The 14,772-nt window shown below is 42.9% G+C and overlaps 1 protein-coding gene across 1 annotated transcript in view; it reads left to right on the top strand.

The window, feature by feature from the left end:
- The window catches only part of LOC122121135 (protein inturned-like), a 31,966-nt gene extending 17,215 nt beyond the window's left edge, over window positions 1-14,751 (top strand). The window contains exons 5-7 of the mRNA XM_042695302.1: window positions 1,710-1,828; window positions 5,817-5,906; window positions 14,472-14,751. Coding sequence (XP_042551236.1) covers window positions 1,710-1,828; window positions 5,817-5,906; window positions 14,472-14,694 — 432 coding nt within the window. The 3' untranslated portion in view covers window positions 14,695-14,751. The remainder of the gene's footprint in view (window positions 1-1,709; window positions 1,829-5,816; window positions 5,907-14,471) is intronic.
- The last annotated feature ends 21 nt before the right edge of the window (window positions 14,752-14,772 follow it).

The raw sequence follows: 14,772 nt of genomic DNA on the forward strand, positions 1-14,772 counted from the left end.
GATCAGGCTTGTGACTGTTAATCTGTGAGGAACTGAAAGCCACTCTGAATCATTCCTGGTTTCCAACCAGATGTTTTTATTTTGCTTGTTTTTGAGTTGCCTTGTGAGAAATTTAGATGTTGCCTAATTAGCAGCAAAAAGTGAGAAATACAATGGCTCATATTTTTGTGTTTGAAAAGTATTAAGATGGACTGGAGGCTCAAGTGGTACACTGACATCTGTGAGTGGAAAGCCAAGCGAGAGCATTAGGCCATCAGTTGAAGTCCCAGTACTGGTGTGTGCGTGGGTGCGCGTGCGCACACACACTTATTACAAATACTAGCACATTGCACATCCTGAGCGATTTATTATTTTATCTATGTATGTATGTTGGTTGGTTGGTTGTGGGTATTGAACTCTGGGCCTGGGTGCTGTCTCTGAGCTCTTCAGCTCAAGGCTAACACTCTACCACTTAAGCCACAGCTCCATTTCCAGTTTTCTGATGGTAAATTGGAGATAAGAGTCTTATGGACTTGCCCCGGCTGGCTTGGAACAATGATGTTCAGATCTCAGCCTTTTAAGTAGGATTACAGGTCTTAGCCATTGGAGCCCAGCCTTATTAGTTTATTTTAATCAGCTGTTTGTATACTTGGAATATACTGTTCTTGAAAATAGAGAAACACCTCACATTCTTTTTTTTTTTTCTTTTCTTTTTTTTTTTTTGTCGGTTGTGGGGCTTGAACTCTGGGCCTGGGCGCTATCCCTCAGCTCTTCAGCTCAAGGTGAGCACTCTATCACTTGAGCCACAGCGCCACTTCTGGATTTCTGGTGGTTACTTGGACTTTCTAGGTCAGACTGGCTTTGAACCTCGATCCTTATAGCGCAGCCTCCTGAGTGGCTAGGATTACAAGTGTGAGCCACCAGCACCCAGCTGCACATTCTTAAAAACCATTTGTGGATTATCTTACTGACTAGAATAACATATACTCTCCTTTAACATTTGAATTTAAATTAATTTGTAGTATGCAAATACTTTCAAATTTAAGAAGGGTAAGATTATAAAACATCACCATATGCTTTCTATTTATACTACTTTATTGTTGCATTCTCACTTTGCAAGTATAATTGCAGTTTTGTCTTAAATTTAAATACATATTTTATGATTTTATCCCAAATGAAGAAATGATCTTTTATAAGCCAGTTGAAGGAATTTGTATTTGAAGACTCCTGATAGTTCCATGTGGTGTGTAAAGTTCTATTAACTGTAGGTAATAAGAATACATACAGAATGAAATGTAATGAAAGATTAAGAATAGAAATTGTTAACAGTGATTAAAGTTTAAAAGACTTAGAAATTGTAATTTCAAATAATCAGTATCCTAATTAGTATATATTTTAGTAATATGACCAATTGGCAGTTTCTGACTTATTTTCAAATATAGTTTTAATTTAATTTATTATCTAGAGAGAAGGAGGATTTTATAGCGGCACAAAATGGAATGGTAAATCTGACCCCAAAGCCTAAGAAGGCACATTGGCAAATGGGTTGTTTTAAATGCTAATTTAAAGATTCAAGGCATGCTTCTTCCATGGGTATAAAACCTCACTGAAATTGAAAAGATTATCTTTTCTGTTCTTGATACAGAATCTGAACTTGCCACAACAAAAATAATAGTTGGAAATTTTGGTGTAGAGAGAGTTCATCATTTATGTTTCCTTTCATTTAACAGCAGGAAATTCTGTATCATTATCCAAAGTCTGAAGCATCTCAGAAACTAAAAAATGTGAGAGGGATTTTTCTCACACTCTGTGACATGCTGGAAAATGTAACCGGGACACAAGTTACCAGGTAATCATTAATTTCTATTTAGTTCTTTTCTTGAGTGTATCTGGTTCTGAAGTGCTGCATATACTGGTATCTATAATGTGTAGGTATCTGTATTGATGGGATATCTGCAGATATTTTGTTCATTGGCATTATGCCCAGAGTCATCTACTTGACTTATATAGTAGATTTTTCAATACAGCTATAGAGCTGGGTGTTTGGGCACATTTTAATGAATAGTGTTTTAAGTTCTTCATAGGGCTGGGAAGGTGTCTCAGTGGTAGAGCGCTTGCCTTGTATGCATGAGGCCCTGGGTTCGATTCCTCGGCACCACATAAGCAAAAAAGAAAAAAGCCGGAAGTGGCGCTGTGGCCCAAGTGGTAGAGCGCTAGCCTTGAGCTGAAGAGCTAAGTGACAGCGCCCAGGCCCAGAGTTCAGGCCCCACTACCAGACCCAAAAAAATAATAAGTTCTTCATAAAAGTATTATCTTTTTTCAGCATGGAATTATGATTCCAGCTTCTTCCTGTTTTTACTGTGATTGTTACTTTGTTAGACAATGCTTTTGTAGTTGGCAAGAATGACTAAATAGTGATTTTTTTCACAGAAAAAAATACTGTTTTCACAGAAGTGATAGAAAAGTATAGTGTAGTATAGTGATAGAAAAATACAGTAATTACTTTAGGATATATATTCAGAATTTATTGTCCCCTGTAAGCAAAATTAATGTCAAATAATTTTTGTGTGTGAGTATAGGAGGGTACTAGGATTTGACTCTGGGCCTACTGCTTTCTCGGCTTCTTGCTTATAGCTTATACTCAGAGCCATGCCTCCAGCTTTGCTTTTTGCTGGTTAATTGGAAAAAAAAATCTCAATAGACTTTTTCTGCCAGTCTGGCTTGGAATTACAGTCTTGGTTGGTCTCAGCCTCCTGAGTAGCTAGGATTATAGGCAAGAACCACTAGTGCTTGCTGCAAATTCAAATTTTAAACATTAGGGCTGGAGATGTAATTCACTCCTAAAGCAGTTGTCTAGCATATATGAAGCTGTGGAAATGATTACTAGCACTTAAGGGAAAAAGAAAAGTTCTAACATTGTATAGTTAGCTATAGAGCCAAACACCCATTCCAAATTGATTTATCAAGCCCCGACTTTAAAGTACCCTAATTAATTTGAGATGAGAGAATTCAATGCTTTTGAAGTTTGTTTTTATAAAAATGATGATTTTTTTCCTTAATATTTCATTACATTTGGAGCTTATAAAAATTTCCAATTTTAAGAGCCCTGTATTACTCATGAAATAATAAGTTGGAGTTTTAAGGCTGTTTTTCCTTTTCCTACTTTCTCATAAATATTATACTATTACATTTTAAAAGGTAGTGTCTGTTAGAGAATAGGAAGAATTTGTTTTCCTAGATAAAAGTCATGCTTAAATCCATGAGTTTTAATGTGGTCATAAATAGAAATTAGTTCATTCTGTCAACAGTAGTACTCAAAACCTCATTTAGGGTATAAATTGCATTTATAAAAGCACTTTACCAGACCTCTTTTTATTTGTATTTATATTTCATTTTACAATGAGGCCTCCCACTTTGCGGGGCAAATGCTCTATACCACTGTGCTGTACCCCTAGTCCTATTTTTCACCTGTGTGGGGCGGGGAGGGGGTATGTGTGGTATGTGCATGTGGCGTGTGCGTTCAGTCCATCCTGGGGCTTGAACTCAGTGCCTGGGCATTATTAATGCCTGTGCTTTCTAGCTCAAGGCCAGCACTCTACCACTTGAGAGCCACAGCTCCATTCATGGACTTCCTGTCCTGGCTGGCTTTAAGCCAGTATCCTCAGCTCTCAGCCTCCTGAGTTGCTTCAGGTATGAGCCACCTGAACCTGGCTTCCCCCCCCTTTCCCTTTTTAAATGGTTTGTTGAGAAATAGAATTCATAAACATAAAATTCATAAAATCACAGATTTTAAAGGTGTACAAGTAATACTTTGATTTATATTCAGATATGTATAACTACCCCAAAGTCAATTTTAGAACAGTTTTATCACCTCAGAGAGAAATGCTGTGCCTTTTAGCTACCAGCTTGCTTAACTGTACCCTGTCCAAGCCCTATACATGTATGAATGGAATCATATATGTGATTACTTGTGACTGTCTTCTACCATTTGCCATAGTATTTTTGAGGTGCAGGTCTCCTTTTAAAAGGCACCTTGTTTTATGTTTCTTTATGTAAAAGGCTATGTATGTAGCTAGCTCAGTAGTGTGGCAATGTGCTAGGTTCAATCCCTGGCACTGAGAAGGAAAAATAAAATTGAATTTCTTCATGTAGGTTCTTTTTTTATTTATTTATTTTTGTAGTTGTTGGTTGTGGGTCTTGAACTCTGGGCCCAGGCGCTGTCCCTGAGCTCTTCAGCTTGAGGTGAGTGCTCTACCACTTGAGCCACAGCTCCACTTGAAGCTTTTTTGGGTAGTTTATTGGAGATAAAAGTCTCATGGCCTTTCCTGCCTGGGCTGGCTTTGAACCTCAATTCTCAGATCTCAACCTCCTGAGTAGCTAGGATTACATGGGTTCGCCACCAGCGCCTGGCTGCTCTTTTTTAATACCTTATGGGATAGATAATTATCTTATTTAATATTTAGGTCTTGTTATTAGTGATGAGGTATGAGTTAAACATGTACAGTAAAACCAGAGAAATAATTTTAAAGAAACAATAGATGTGATTTTTACTATTTTAGGGGTTCCTTAGCAATATGAATATCTTGGTGCATTCATACTTTTAAAAACCTTTGTAAAAATGTTAGGTGATATGACAAAATTAACGGGACTTAAGAAACAAAGAACTTCCACTCATCTGGTCGAACCACTACTAAATAACCCCATGCTGCTGATCACACGTATAGTATATATGTGTACACTGGAGGGGAACCAGGAAGACGACACAGAATTAGAGGGAATCAGGGAAAAACATACAACAGTGGGACCCATTAGCTGCACTGGACATTGACCAAAATGAACTAAGCAACTTAATGGCAGCGATGGGAGGGGGGGAGCAAATGGGAAAGAGGGAACAGCTGACGCTATGCAAAACAAAAGAAATGTACATACCACCCAATGTGGAAGAAATAACTGTATTGCAAAGCTCATAGAACTCATAAATGTTATAGACCGTGATAGACAATTTGCTCCAGGAAAGTTAGAATGTGTTTGTGACTTTAACTGAGGATCACTATCCCACAATATTGTGAAATTTGGGAAAGTATATAATCACTTAATCAAAAAATAAAAAATTAAAAAAGGAAAAAAAATAGAAACCTTTGTAAAAGTATTCATTTTTAAATGAGTACATAAAATAGTAAAGAAAAACATTAAAAATAGTAATAAAGATGTTTGGTAATTCATACATATTTAAAAATCTATGCACTTACATTCTCTGTATTTCCATGATTCATTGTGTCTCTTTTGAGAATACATTAGCTTTTTGCTGCTTCATGACATGTACTCGACATAAATTGTGCAGGTGTAAAATACACAGTTTTATCAGTTTTGACCTAAGTATATGTCCTCAAAACTATTCCATAGTTAACATACCCATTACCCCCAAGAGTTTCCTTGAGAACATTCTTAATGTCTGAGTTATGTTTTGGTTACTTGTTTATATATTTAAATCCCAGAGTGGACTGTCAACTTCTGAGCTGGGATGGCTTCCTTTAGCATGTCATATTCAAAAGTGAGCAAAGGTATAATATACCAACTGGTATGGAAACTTTCTTTTGAAGAAAACAATGAGTCTACTTTTGGTTGGCCTATATTAATTTGGATTGTTTCTGTTTTTTAAAAATTTTAGAAAGTATTTTTGTTCTGATGTAATTCCCTACCTTTTCTTTATGACAGAAATTTGCATATTTAATATTGACTTTTAAAATCATACTGTTTAAGTCATGCCAAAGCTTACAAATAAGTTAACTTTATGACATTTAAAGATAATCTAACTTCTTGAATTTATTTTTCCTTAGTTCATCCCTCCTTTTAAATGGGAAGCAAATTCATATAGCTTACTTGAAAGAGTTTGACAAGTTGTTGTTAATTGGCCTACCTGCTGAAGAGTAAGTTGAGATTTTTATTTAATATAAGAAATATTGGTAACAAATCTGGTATCATTAAAATGGTGACATTTGATCAAAAGACAGACTACTAATGAGTGTTGTGATGTAACGCTATGTTGTGCAAGTGTAGTGGTTACCTATATTCATCTAGTATGAATAGGGTATAAAGATGCACCGAGGTTCCTCTGGACACACAGAGGCTATGGGCTATCTGTACACTTTTCTCTTTGGTGATACAGAGGTGGCTGATAGATGAGCTTGTCTTCTGCTCAGAATTTTAACAGTGTTTTAATACAGATTTTACATATTTTCAATTTACTTACCGTTGTTGGAAAATTAAGGGTCAGCAGAAGGATATTTTGTCCAAGGTTGAAGGTCTTTAACAAAACATTGAGTACCTATAACTTTCCTAGTGATACATCTTAAACGATTACATCTTCCTCATAGCTTTTTTTTCAAGTATTTTGAAATACATCTTATTTTTGTAGTTAGTAATAGAGGCATGATTGACACTCATAATTAACTGACCCTGACCCTAACCCTAACCCTAACCCTCTAACCCTAACCCTCTAACCCTAACCCTCTAACCCTCCAACCCTAACCCTAACCCTAACCCTCTAACCCCGACCCCGACCCCTAACCCCGACCCCAACCCCGACCCCGACCCCGACCCCAACCACAACCCTAACCCCTAAGCCTAACCCCAACCCTAACCCTAACCCAACCCCAACCCCAACCCTAACCCTCTAACCCTAACCCTAACCCTCTAACCCTAACCCTCTAACCCTAACCCTAACCCTCTAACCCTAACCCTAACTATCTAACCCTAACCCTCTAACCCTAACCCTAACCCTCTAACCCTAACCCTAACCCCCTAACCCTAACCCTAACCCTAACCCTAACCCCTAACCCCTAAACCCTAACCCTAACCCTAACCCTAACCCTAACCCAACCCTAACCCAACCCTAACCCTAACCCCAACCCCAACCCCAACCCCAACCCCAACCCTAACCCTAACCCCTAACCCTAACCCCTAACCCTCACCCTAAACCTAACCCTAACCCACACCCTAACCCTAACGCTAACCCTAACCCTCACCCTAACCCTAACCCTAACCCACACCCTAACCCTAACCCAAACCCTAACCCTCACCCTAACCCTAACCCTAAACCTAACCCAAACCCTAACCCTCAACCTAACCCTCACCCTAACCCTAACCCTCACCCTAACCCTAACCCTCACCCTAACCTAGCCCTAAACCTCACCCTCACACTCACCCTCACCCTAACCCTATTCCTAACCCTAACCCTCACACTCACCCTCACCCTCACCCTATTCCTAACCCTAAACCTCACCCTCACCCACACCTTAACCCTCACCCTCACCCTAAACCTAACCCTAACCCACACGCTAACCCTAATGCTAACCCTAACCCTCACCCTAACCCTAATTCTAACCCTCATCCTCACACTCACCCTAACCCTAAACCTAAACCTAAACCTCACCCTAACCCTAACCCTAATGCTAACCCTAAACCTCACCCTCACCCTAACCCTCACCCTAACCCTTACCCTCACCCTATCCCTAACACTAACTATAACCCTCACACTAAACCTAACCCTCAAACTAACCCTAACCCTACCCCTCAGCCTAACACTCACCCTAACCCTAATCCTAACCCTAATATTCACCCTATCCCTAACCCTAACCCTCACCCTCACACTAGACCTCACCCTAACCCTAACCCTCACCCTCACACTAACACTAATGCTAACCATAAACCTCACCATCAATCTAACCCTCACCCTCACAGTAACCCTAACCCTAACCCGAACCCTCACCCTAAACCAAAACCTAACACTAACCTTCACCCTAACCCTCACCGTAATCCTTACACTCACCCTAACCTTAAACCTAACCCTCACACTTACCCTAACCCTCACCCTAACCCTAACCCTACCCCTCAGCCTAACCCTCATTCTAACCCTAAACCTAACCCAAACCCTCACCCTAACCCTAACCTTAACCCTAACCCTAAATGTCATCCTAACCCTAACACTCACCCTCAACCTCACCCTCACCCTAAACCTAACCATAACCCTAACCCTAACAATAACCCTAACCCCAACTGTAATCCTAACCCAAACCCACACACTAACCCTAACCCCAACCCTAATCCTAATCCTAAACCTCACCCTCAACTTAACCCTCACCCTAAAGCTAACTGTCATCCTAACCCTAACCCTGACCCTAACCCTCAGCCTAACCCTAACACTCACCTTCACCCTAACCCTCACCCTAATCCTTACCCTCACACTAACCCTCACCCTAAACCCAACCCTAACCCTCACACTAACCCTCACCCTAAACCTAAACCTAACACTAAACCTAACTCTAATCCTAACCCTCACCCACACCCTAAACCTAACCCTAACCCTCACCCTACACCTAACCCTCACCCTCACAGTAACCCTAACCCAACCCGAACCCTCACCCTAAACCTAAACCTAACACTAACCCTCACCCTAACCCTCACCGTAATCCTTACCCTCACCCTAACCCTAAACCTAACCCTCACACTAATCCTAACCCTCACCCTAACCCTAACCCTACCCCTCAGCCTAACCCTCATCTTAGCCCTAAACCTAACCCAAACCCTCACCCTAACCCTAACCTTAACGCTAACCCTAAACTTCATCCTAACCTTAACACTCAACCTCAACCTCACCCTCATCCTCACCCTAAACCTAACCATAACCCTAACCCTAACAATAACCCTAACCCTAACAATAACCCTAACCCTGACTCTAATCCTAACCCCAAACCACACCCTTACCCTAACCCTAACCCTAATCCTAATCCTAAACCTCACCTTCAACTTAACCCTCACCCTAAAGCTAAACCTCATCCTAACCCTAACCCTCACCCTCAGCGTAAATCTAACCCTAACCCTAACCCTCACCCTAACCATAACCCTAACCCTAATCCTAATCTTCACCTAACCTTAACCCTTACCCTAACCCTTACCCTAACCCTATCCCTCACACTCACCCACACCCTCAGCCTAACCCTAAGTCTAACCCTAAACCTGACCCTAACCCTCACACTCACCCTCTCCCTAACCCTCATCCTAATCCTAACCCTAATCCTAACACACACCCTCACCCTAACCCTAACCTTAACACTAACCCTAACTCTAACCCTCACCCTAACCCTAACCCTAACCCTAACCCTAACCCTAACTCTATTTCTAACCATAAACGTCAAACTCACACTGACCCTAACTCTAACCCTAACCCTAAACCTCATCCTAACTCTAACCCTAACCTCACCCTCACCCTAGCCCTCACCCTAACCCTAATCCTAACCCTAACGACATCCTAACCCTCACCCTAACCCTAACCCTCACCCTCACCCTAACCATAACCCTAACCCTAATCCTAATCTTCACCTAACCTTAACCCTTACCCTAACCCTTACCCTAACCCTATCCCTCACACTCACCCACACCCTCAGCCTAACCCTAAGTCTAACCCTAAACCTGACCCTAACCCTCACACTCACCCTCTCCCTAACCCTCATCCTAATCCTAACCCTAATCCTAACACACACCCTCACCCTAACCCTAACCTTAACACTAACCCTAACTCTAACCCTCACCCTAACCCTAACCCTAACCCTAACCCTAACTCTATTTCTAACCATAAACGTCAAACTCACACTGACCCTAACTCTAACCCTAACCCTAAACCTCATCCTAACTCTAACCCTAACCTCACCCTCACCCTAGCCCTCACCCTAACCCTAATCCTAACCCTAACGACATCCTAACCCTCACCCTAACCCTAACCCTCACCCTAACCCTAACTCTCACCCTCAACCTGACCTTCAGCCTAAGCCTAAGCCTAACCCTAAACCTAACCTTAACCCACACACTCACCCTCACCCTAACCCTAATCCTAACCATAACCCTAAACCTAAACCTCACCCTTACCCTAAACCTAAAACTAACCCTAATGCTAAACCTCATCCTAACCCTCAACTGAACCCTAACTCTAACCCTAAACCTCACCCTCACCCTAACCCTAACTCTTACCCTAACCCTAAACCTAAACCTAATCCTCAGCCTCACCCTAAACCAAACCCTAACCCTAACGCCCTCCCTAACCCTAAGCCTAACCCTAACGCTCACACTCACTCTCACCCTAACCTTAATCTTAACCTAACCCTATCCCTAACCCTAACCCTCACCCTCACCCTAGCCCTCATACTAACCCTAATCCTAACCCTAAACCTCATCCTAACCCTCACCCTAACACTAATTCTAACCCTCACCCTAAACCTAACCTTAATCCTCACCCTCATCCTCAGCCTAAGCCTAACCCTAACCTTAACCCTCACCTTAAGCCTAACCCTAACACTAACCATAACTCAAACCCTAAAACTTACCCTCACCCTAACCCTAACTCTAACCCTAACCTTAAACCTAAACCTCAACCTAACCCCAACCCTAACCCTCACCCTTACCCTCACCATAACCATAAAGCTAAACTTAACAATAACCCTAACCCTAACCCTCACCCTAAACATAACCCTCACCCTAACTCTAACCCTCACCCTAACACTAACCCTAACCCTAACACTAACCGTCACACTAACCCTAACCATCACCCAAACCCTAAACCTCACCCTAACACTAACCCTAACCCTCACCCTCACCCTAGCCCTCACCCTAACCTTAACCCTCATCCTCACCCTAACCCTCACACTAACCCTAACACTAATCCTCTATCTAACCCTCACCCTCACCCTAACCCTAAACTTAACCCTCACCGGGGTACAGAGGGGTTACAGTTACAAAAGTCAGGTAATGGGTACTCAGCTTTAGTAGTGCTGTCGCTGGACAGGGCCACACAGGCTGACCATTGGTGCCAACCCCCTTCTCAGATGGATGCTGCCAGCCCACAGAGCTCACCAACCAAAGTCAAGCTGATCACTAAACTCAATTTGTTGAAATTTTGTCCCTTGACACATGTAACAAAGTTCTCCATCTTGGCCATTTTTAAGTATGCAATTCTATCAACTACATGTATCCTGATGTTAGAAATGCACAACTCTCTGGTGTCAGAAACGAATAAACACACAAGAGATACAGGAGATTTCATCAAGGCAACTTTTTTGGAGAAGGATACAATACCATTTCTCTACCCAGAGCTGGGCATGCACGCTGGGCAGGGCAGTTTGCTAGGTTTTCATCCCAATCCAGACTGCCCCTCCTTGTCAGGGAGTCAGGCTCATATTCTATGCACGTTTGATTACCACGATTAGAAAGGGGGCCATTCTTTAACACCTATCAAAGGTTTGCTGTTTTCATCCCATCTATCTGGAACTGAGATGGACAGAGGAGGTTGATGAGGTCAGTGGAAAGCTCCCGCTAACACTTCTCTGTAAAGAGTTCCCTTTTTAACAGCAACCATCTATTATTTTAACTTCTTCAACACAGATTTCCCTCCCCACTGACTCCCATGGCTAGCTAGTCACAAGCAGCACAGAAAGTATTAAAAATGCAAGTAATTCCAAGAAACATCAACACCAAAAAACGTAAACGCACAAGACAGAAGCACATTGGCTGGACAGAAAATACTGCTTTTCTCACACTGGGGAACATCTTCCATACAGCATCCCTGAGGGAGGAGCAAGTGTAAATGTGGGCCCAGCCTCACAAAACTGAAATGAAGCCACATGGGTGCCTCACGTCTGTCATCCTAGCTACTCAGGAGGAGGAGATCTGAGGATCACAGTTCAAAGCCAGCTGGGGCAGGAAAGTATTTCCAATTAACCACTAAAAAGCTGGAAGTGGAACTGTGATTCAAGTTGTAAAGTGCTAGCTTGAGCAAAAAGCTCAGGGACAGCTCTCAGTCCTTCAGTTCAAGTCCCAGGACAGCCCCCCCCCCACAACAAAACAAAACAAAAAAAGTGGAAACACCTTCCACCGTCCCCTGCCTCCTTTTTCCCAAAAGGCAGTATCAGACTTAGTACTGGAGGTGGGGCCTATAGTCTTAGAAAAGACAGATGGCTCTCAGGCAGGCCTACAAGCTTCTAGAGCTCTGGACAACTGGAGTTCCTAAATAATCCTCCCATCTGTTACTTGAGGACTTGCCCTGCTTATTGAGAGCCGCTGGCTGCCTTTCATCGTCCATTTGTGCACTTATGTCTGAAACCTCCCCACTGAGCTGATCAAGGAGGGGACAGGATTGGCTGGCTGCACTGTCATCCAGATGACAGTCACAATGGCCAGGTCAGGTTCCGGCGCTCCCAGCACCCTCCAGAAGCAGCAGCAATGGCCCAGATCCTGGGGGATCTGAACAGGTGCATGTTCAGAAAGTGGCTGAGCTTGTGGTCCACTTATGACAAGGAAAGGACTTGTGACAGGCTGTGCGGTACCATGGTGACAGCGAGAATGTGCCCACAGAGCATCTTATCATCCTGGGTGCACACGCTCCGGCTGCAGGGAAAGGACTTGTGAGAGGCCTGCGGTAGCATGTAGCATGTAGCACCATGTGCACACAGAGCTTCTTGTCATCCCCCTGGGTGCACACGCTCCAACTGCCCTCCAGCCTGAAGCTAGATACCTTCAGGAACTAGATGTAGGAGTTCATTATCAGTGAAAACCTGGTCAAGGATTTGGCCAGCATGGCATGTGTGGGACAGTGGCTCCTGTTCCTCTCCATGGCTTAGCAGCAGGAGCTAAGCTACCTACACTTCCAGCTTCCAGCGGCAAGCAATCGTGGCCATGTCTACCAGCACCCTGGTCCACGCTCTAATGCGTGGACGCTCTCAGACAGCCTGGCACACTGCTTTGAGTTCTCATAGCCAAGTTTCAGGAGCTGTGATACAGCAGCGCCACGGTCCTGAAGGAGGTCTGAGTGCAAGCTGCAGGATGAACACTGCTATGGTGGTTCTGGGCACTGTAACTGGTGCCAGCACACACCTCTTGGGGCAGGCTCCCAAGCAAGGGTCTGAATGTAAGGGTGTAATTTTCCATTTAAATGAAACACACACACAGCTGTGCCTTCTTTCTTTTCTTTTTCTTTTCTTTTTCTCCCTTCCTTCCTTCCTTCCTTCCTTCCTTCCTTCCTTCCTTCCTTCCTTCCTTCCTTCCTTCCTTCCTTCCTTCCTCCCTTCTTTCCTTTCTTTCTTTGAATTAAAGCAATTGTTGGATGTGATCATGCACATCAACAGTCCTAGTACATGGGAGATTAAGGCAGGAAAGGCCAGCCTGACCCTAATCTTTACCAGAAACTTTAATCCTAACCTGAGCTCCAAACCTTAGCCTGAACCCTAACTCTAATCCCAAACCTACAATAAACTCATGCTTTAATCCATCTGTAGTATTCTGTACTGGAACTGAGCTAAACAGACACCCTAAACCTCTCCCTCAGAGCCTAACAATATAAGCAAACAATCAATCATAAAGACTCAACAGAGCTACCAAATTCAATCTGGCATATCCAGATCATTTCAATACATAATAGGTCACATGTTCTTTTCAAAGACGTTTAACCTGCTGAGTCATTTCCAAAACTGAAATCAACCAGTTTGTTCTCTGAACATATATTTTTAAAAGTCAAATGGAGGCCGGGCACTGGTGTCTCACACCTGTAGTCGCAGCTACTCGGGAGACTGAGACCTGAGGATCTCAAATAAAAGCCAGCTCAGGCATATAAAGCTGAGAGGCTCATCTCCAGTTAACAAGCCTTGAGAGAAAAAGTCAAGTAAGAGCATGAGGCCTCGGTTCAGAACTCCATTGCAGACACAACATAGGACATCTAAGGACTTGCCTGAACTCTAGAACAGAAAGAAAAGAACTAAAAAGCAGAAAAAAAGAGCATACAGTCATGTCTTACATAACTGCTGTTGGACATCAAAAAGCAAAAGCAGTATGTAATATATCTTTCTACACATCATCATAGGAACTTGACATCCCAATGTGAAAAGAACTCCCAGTATCTCACAATAACTGCACAACTGTGGTGTAGAGAAACACAGGGGGTGGGGGAGGGAAGGGGTGACACTGTACAAAAAGAAATGTGCTCACTACCTGTGTAACTGTAACCCTCTGCACATAACCTTTATAATAATTAAAAAATTACGAAAGCATGTGTGATGGAAAAAGGGTGAGTTCCTGTTGTGCTTTTATGGCACACTTCCAAGAACCTTTTTTTTGGGGGGGGGGAGTCCGGTCGTGGGGCCTAAACTCTGGGCTTGGGCACTGTCCCTCAGCAACTTAGCTCAAGGCTAGCGCTCTACCACTTGAGCCACAACGCCACTTCCGGCTTTTTTCTTTTTCCTTATGTGGTGCTAAGGAATCGAACCCAGGGCCTCATACATGCAAGGCAAACACTCTACCGCTGAGCCACCTTCCCAGACCCCAAGAACCTTTTTTAAAGCTGCAACAAGTAGAATCAATATGAATACTTGCAGCAGAAGGCAAAACTCACAGTTCTCTATTTGATACCCTCCGTGCTATCTGTTGGTCTAAATGCTTTCCTCCAACTTCGCCAGGATAGTTCCTGAGCATCAAGGCATGCATGGATTTGTGAGAAAGCGCCCCAATGCTCCAAGCTCCAGCTCCTTCTCAGAACCTGGAAAGAAAACCCTGTTGTTCTGCATGGGGCCTTCCCACTGCCACACATCCAGAGTCAACAACAGCACAAAGGACTCTGCGCTCAGCTCCAAGCCCCATTCTGGGCTTGCTCTTCTGGAAGGGACATCGATTTCCAAATGAAACCAAATGGATTCATGGAATCTGATGTGGTACAAAAATAATAAAATGTGATACCCACGAAAGACTGATCTTCTATCA

This window comes from Dipodomys spectabilis, unplaced genomic scaffold, assembly GCF_019054845.1.
Source record: "Dipodomys spectabilis isolate Male_0828 unplaced genomic scaffold, ASM1905484v1 ptg000184l, whole genome shotgun sequence".
Taxonomy (NCBI): domain Eukaryota; kingdom Metazoa; phylum Chordata; class Mammalia; order Rodentia; family Heteromyidae; genus Dipodomys; species Dipodomys spectabilis.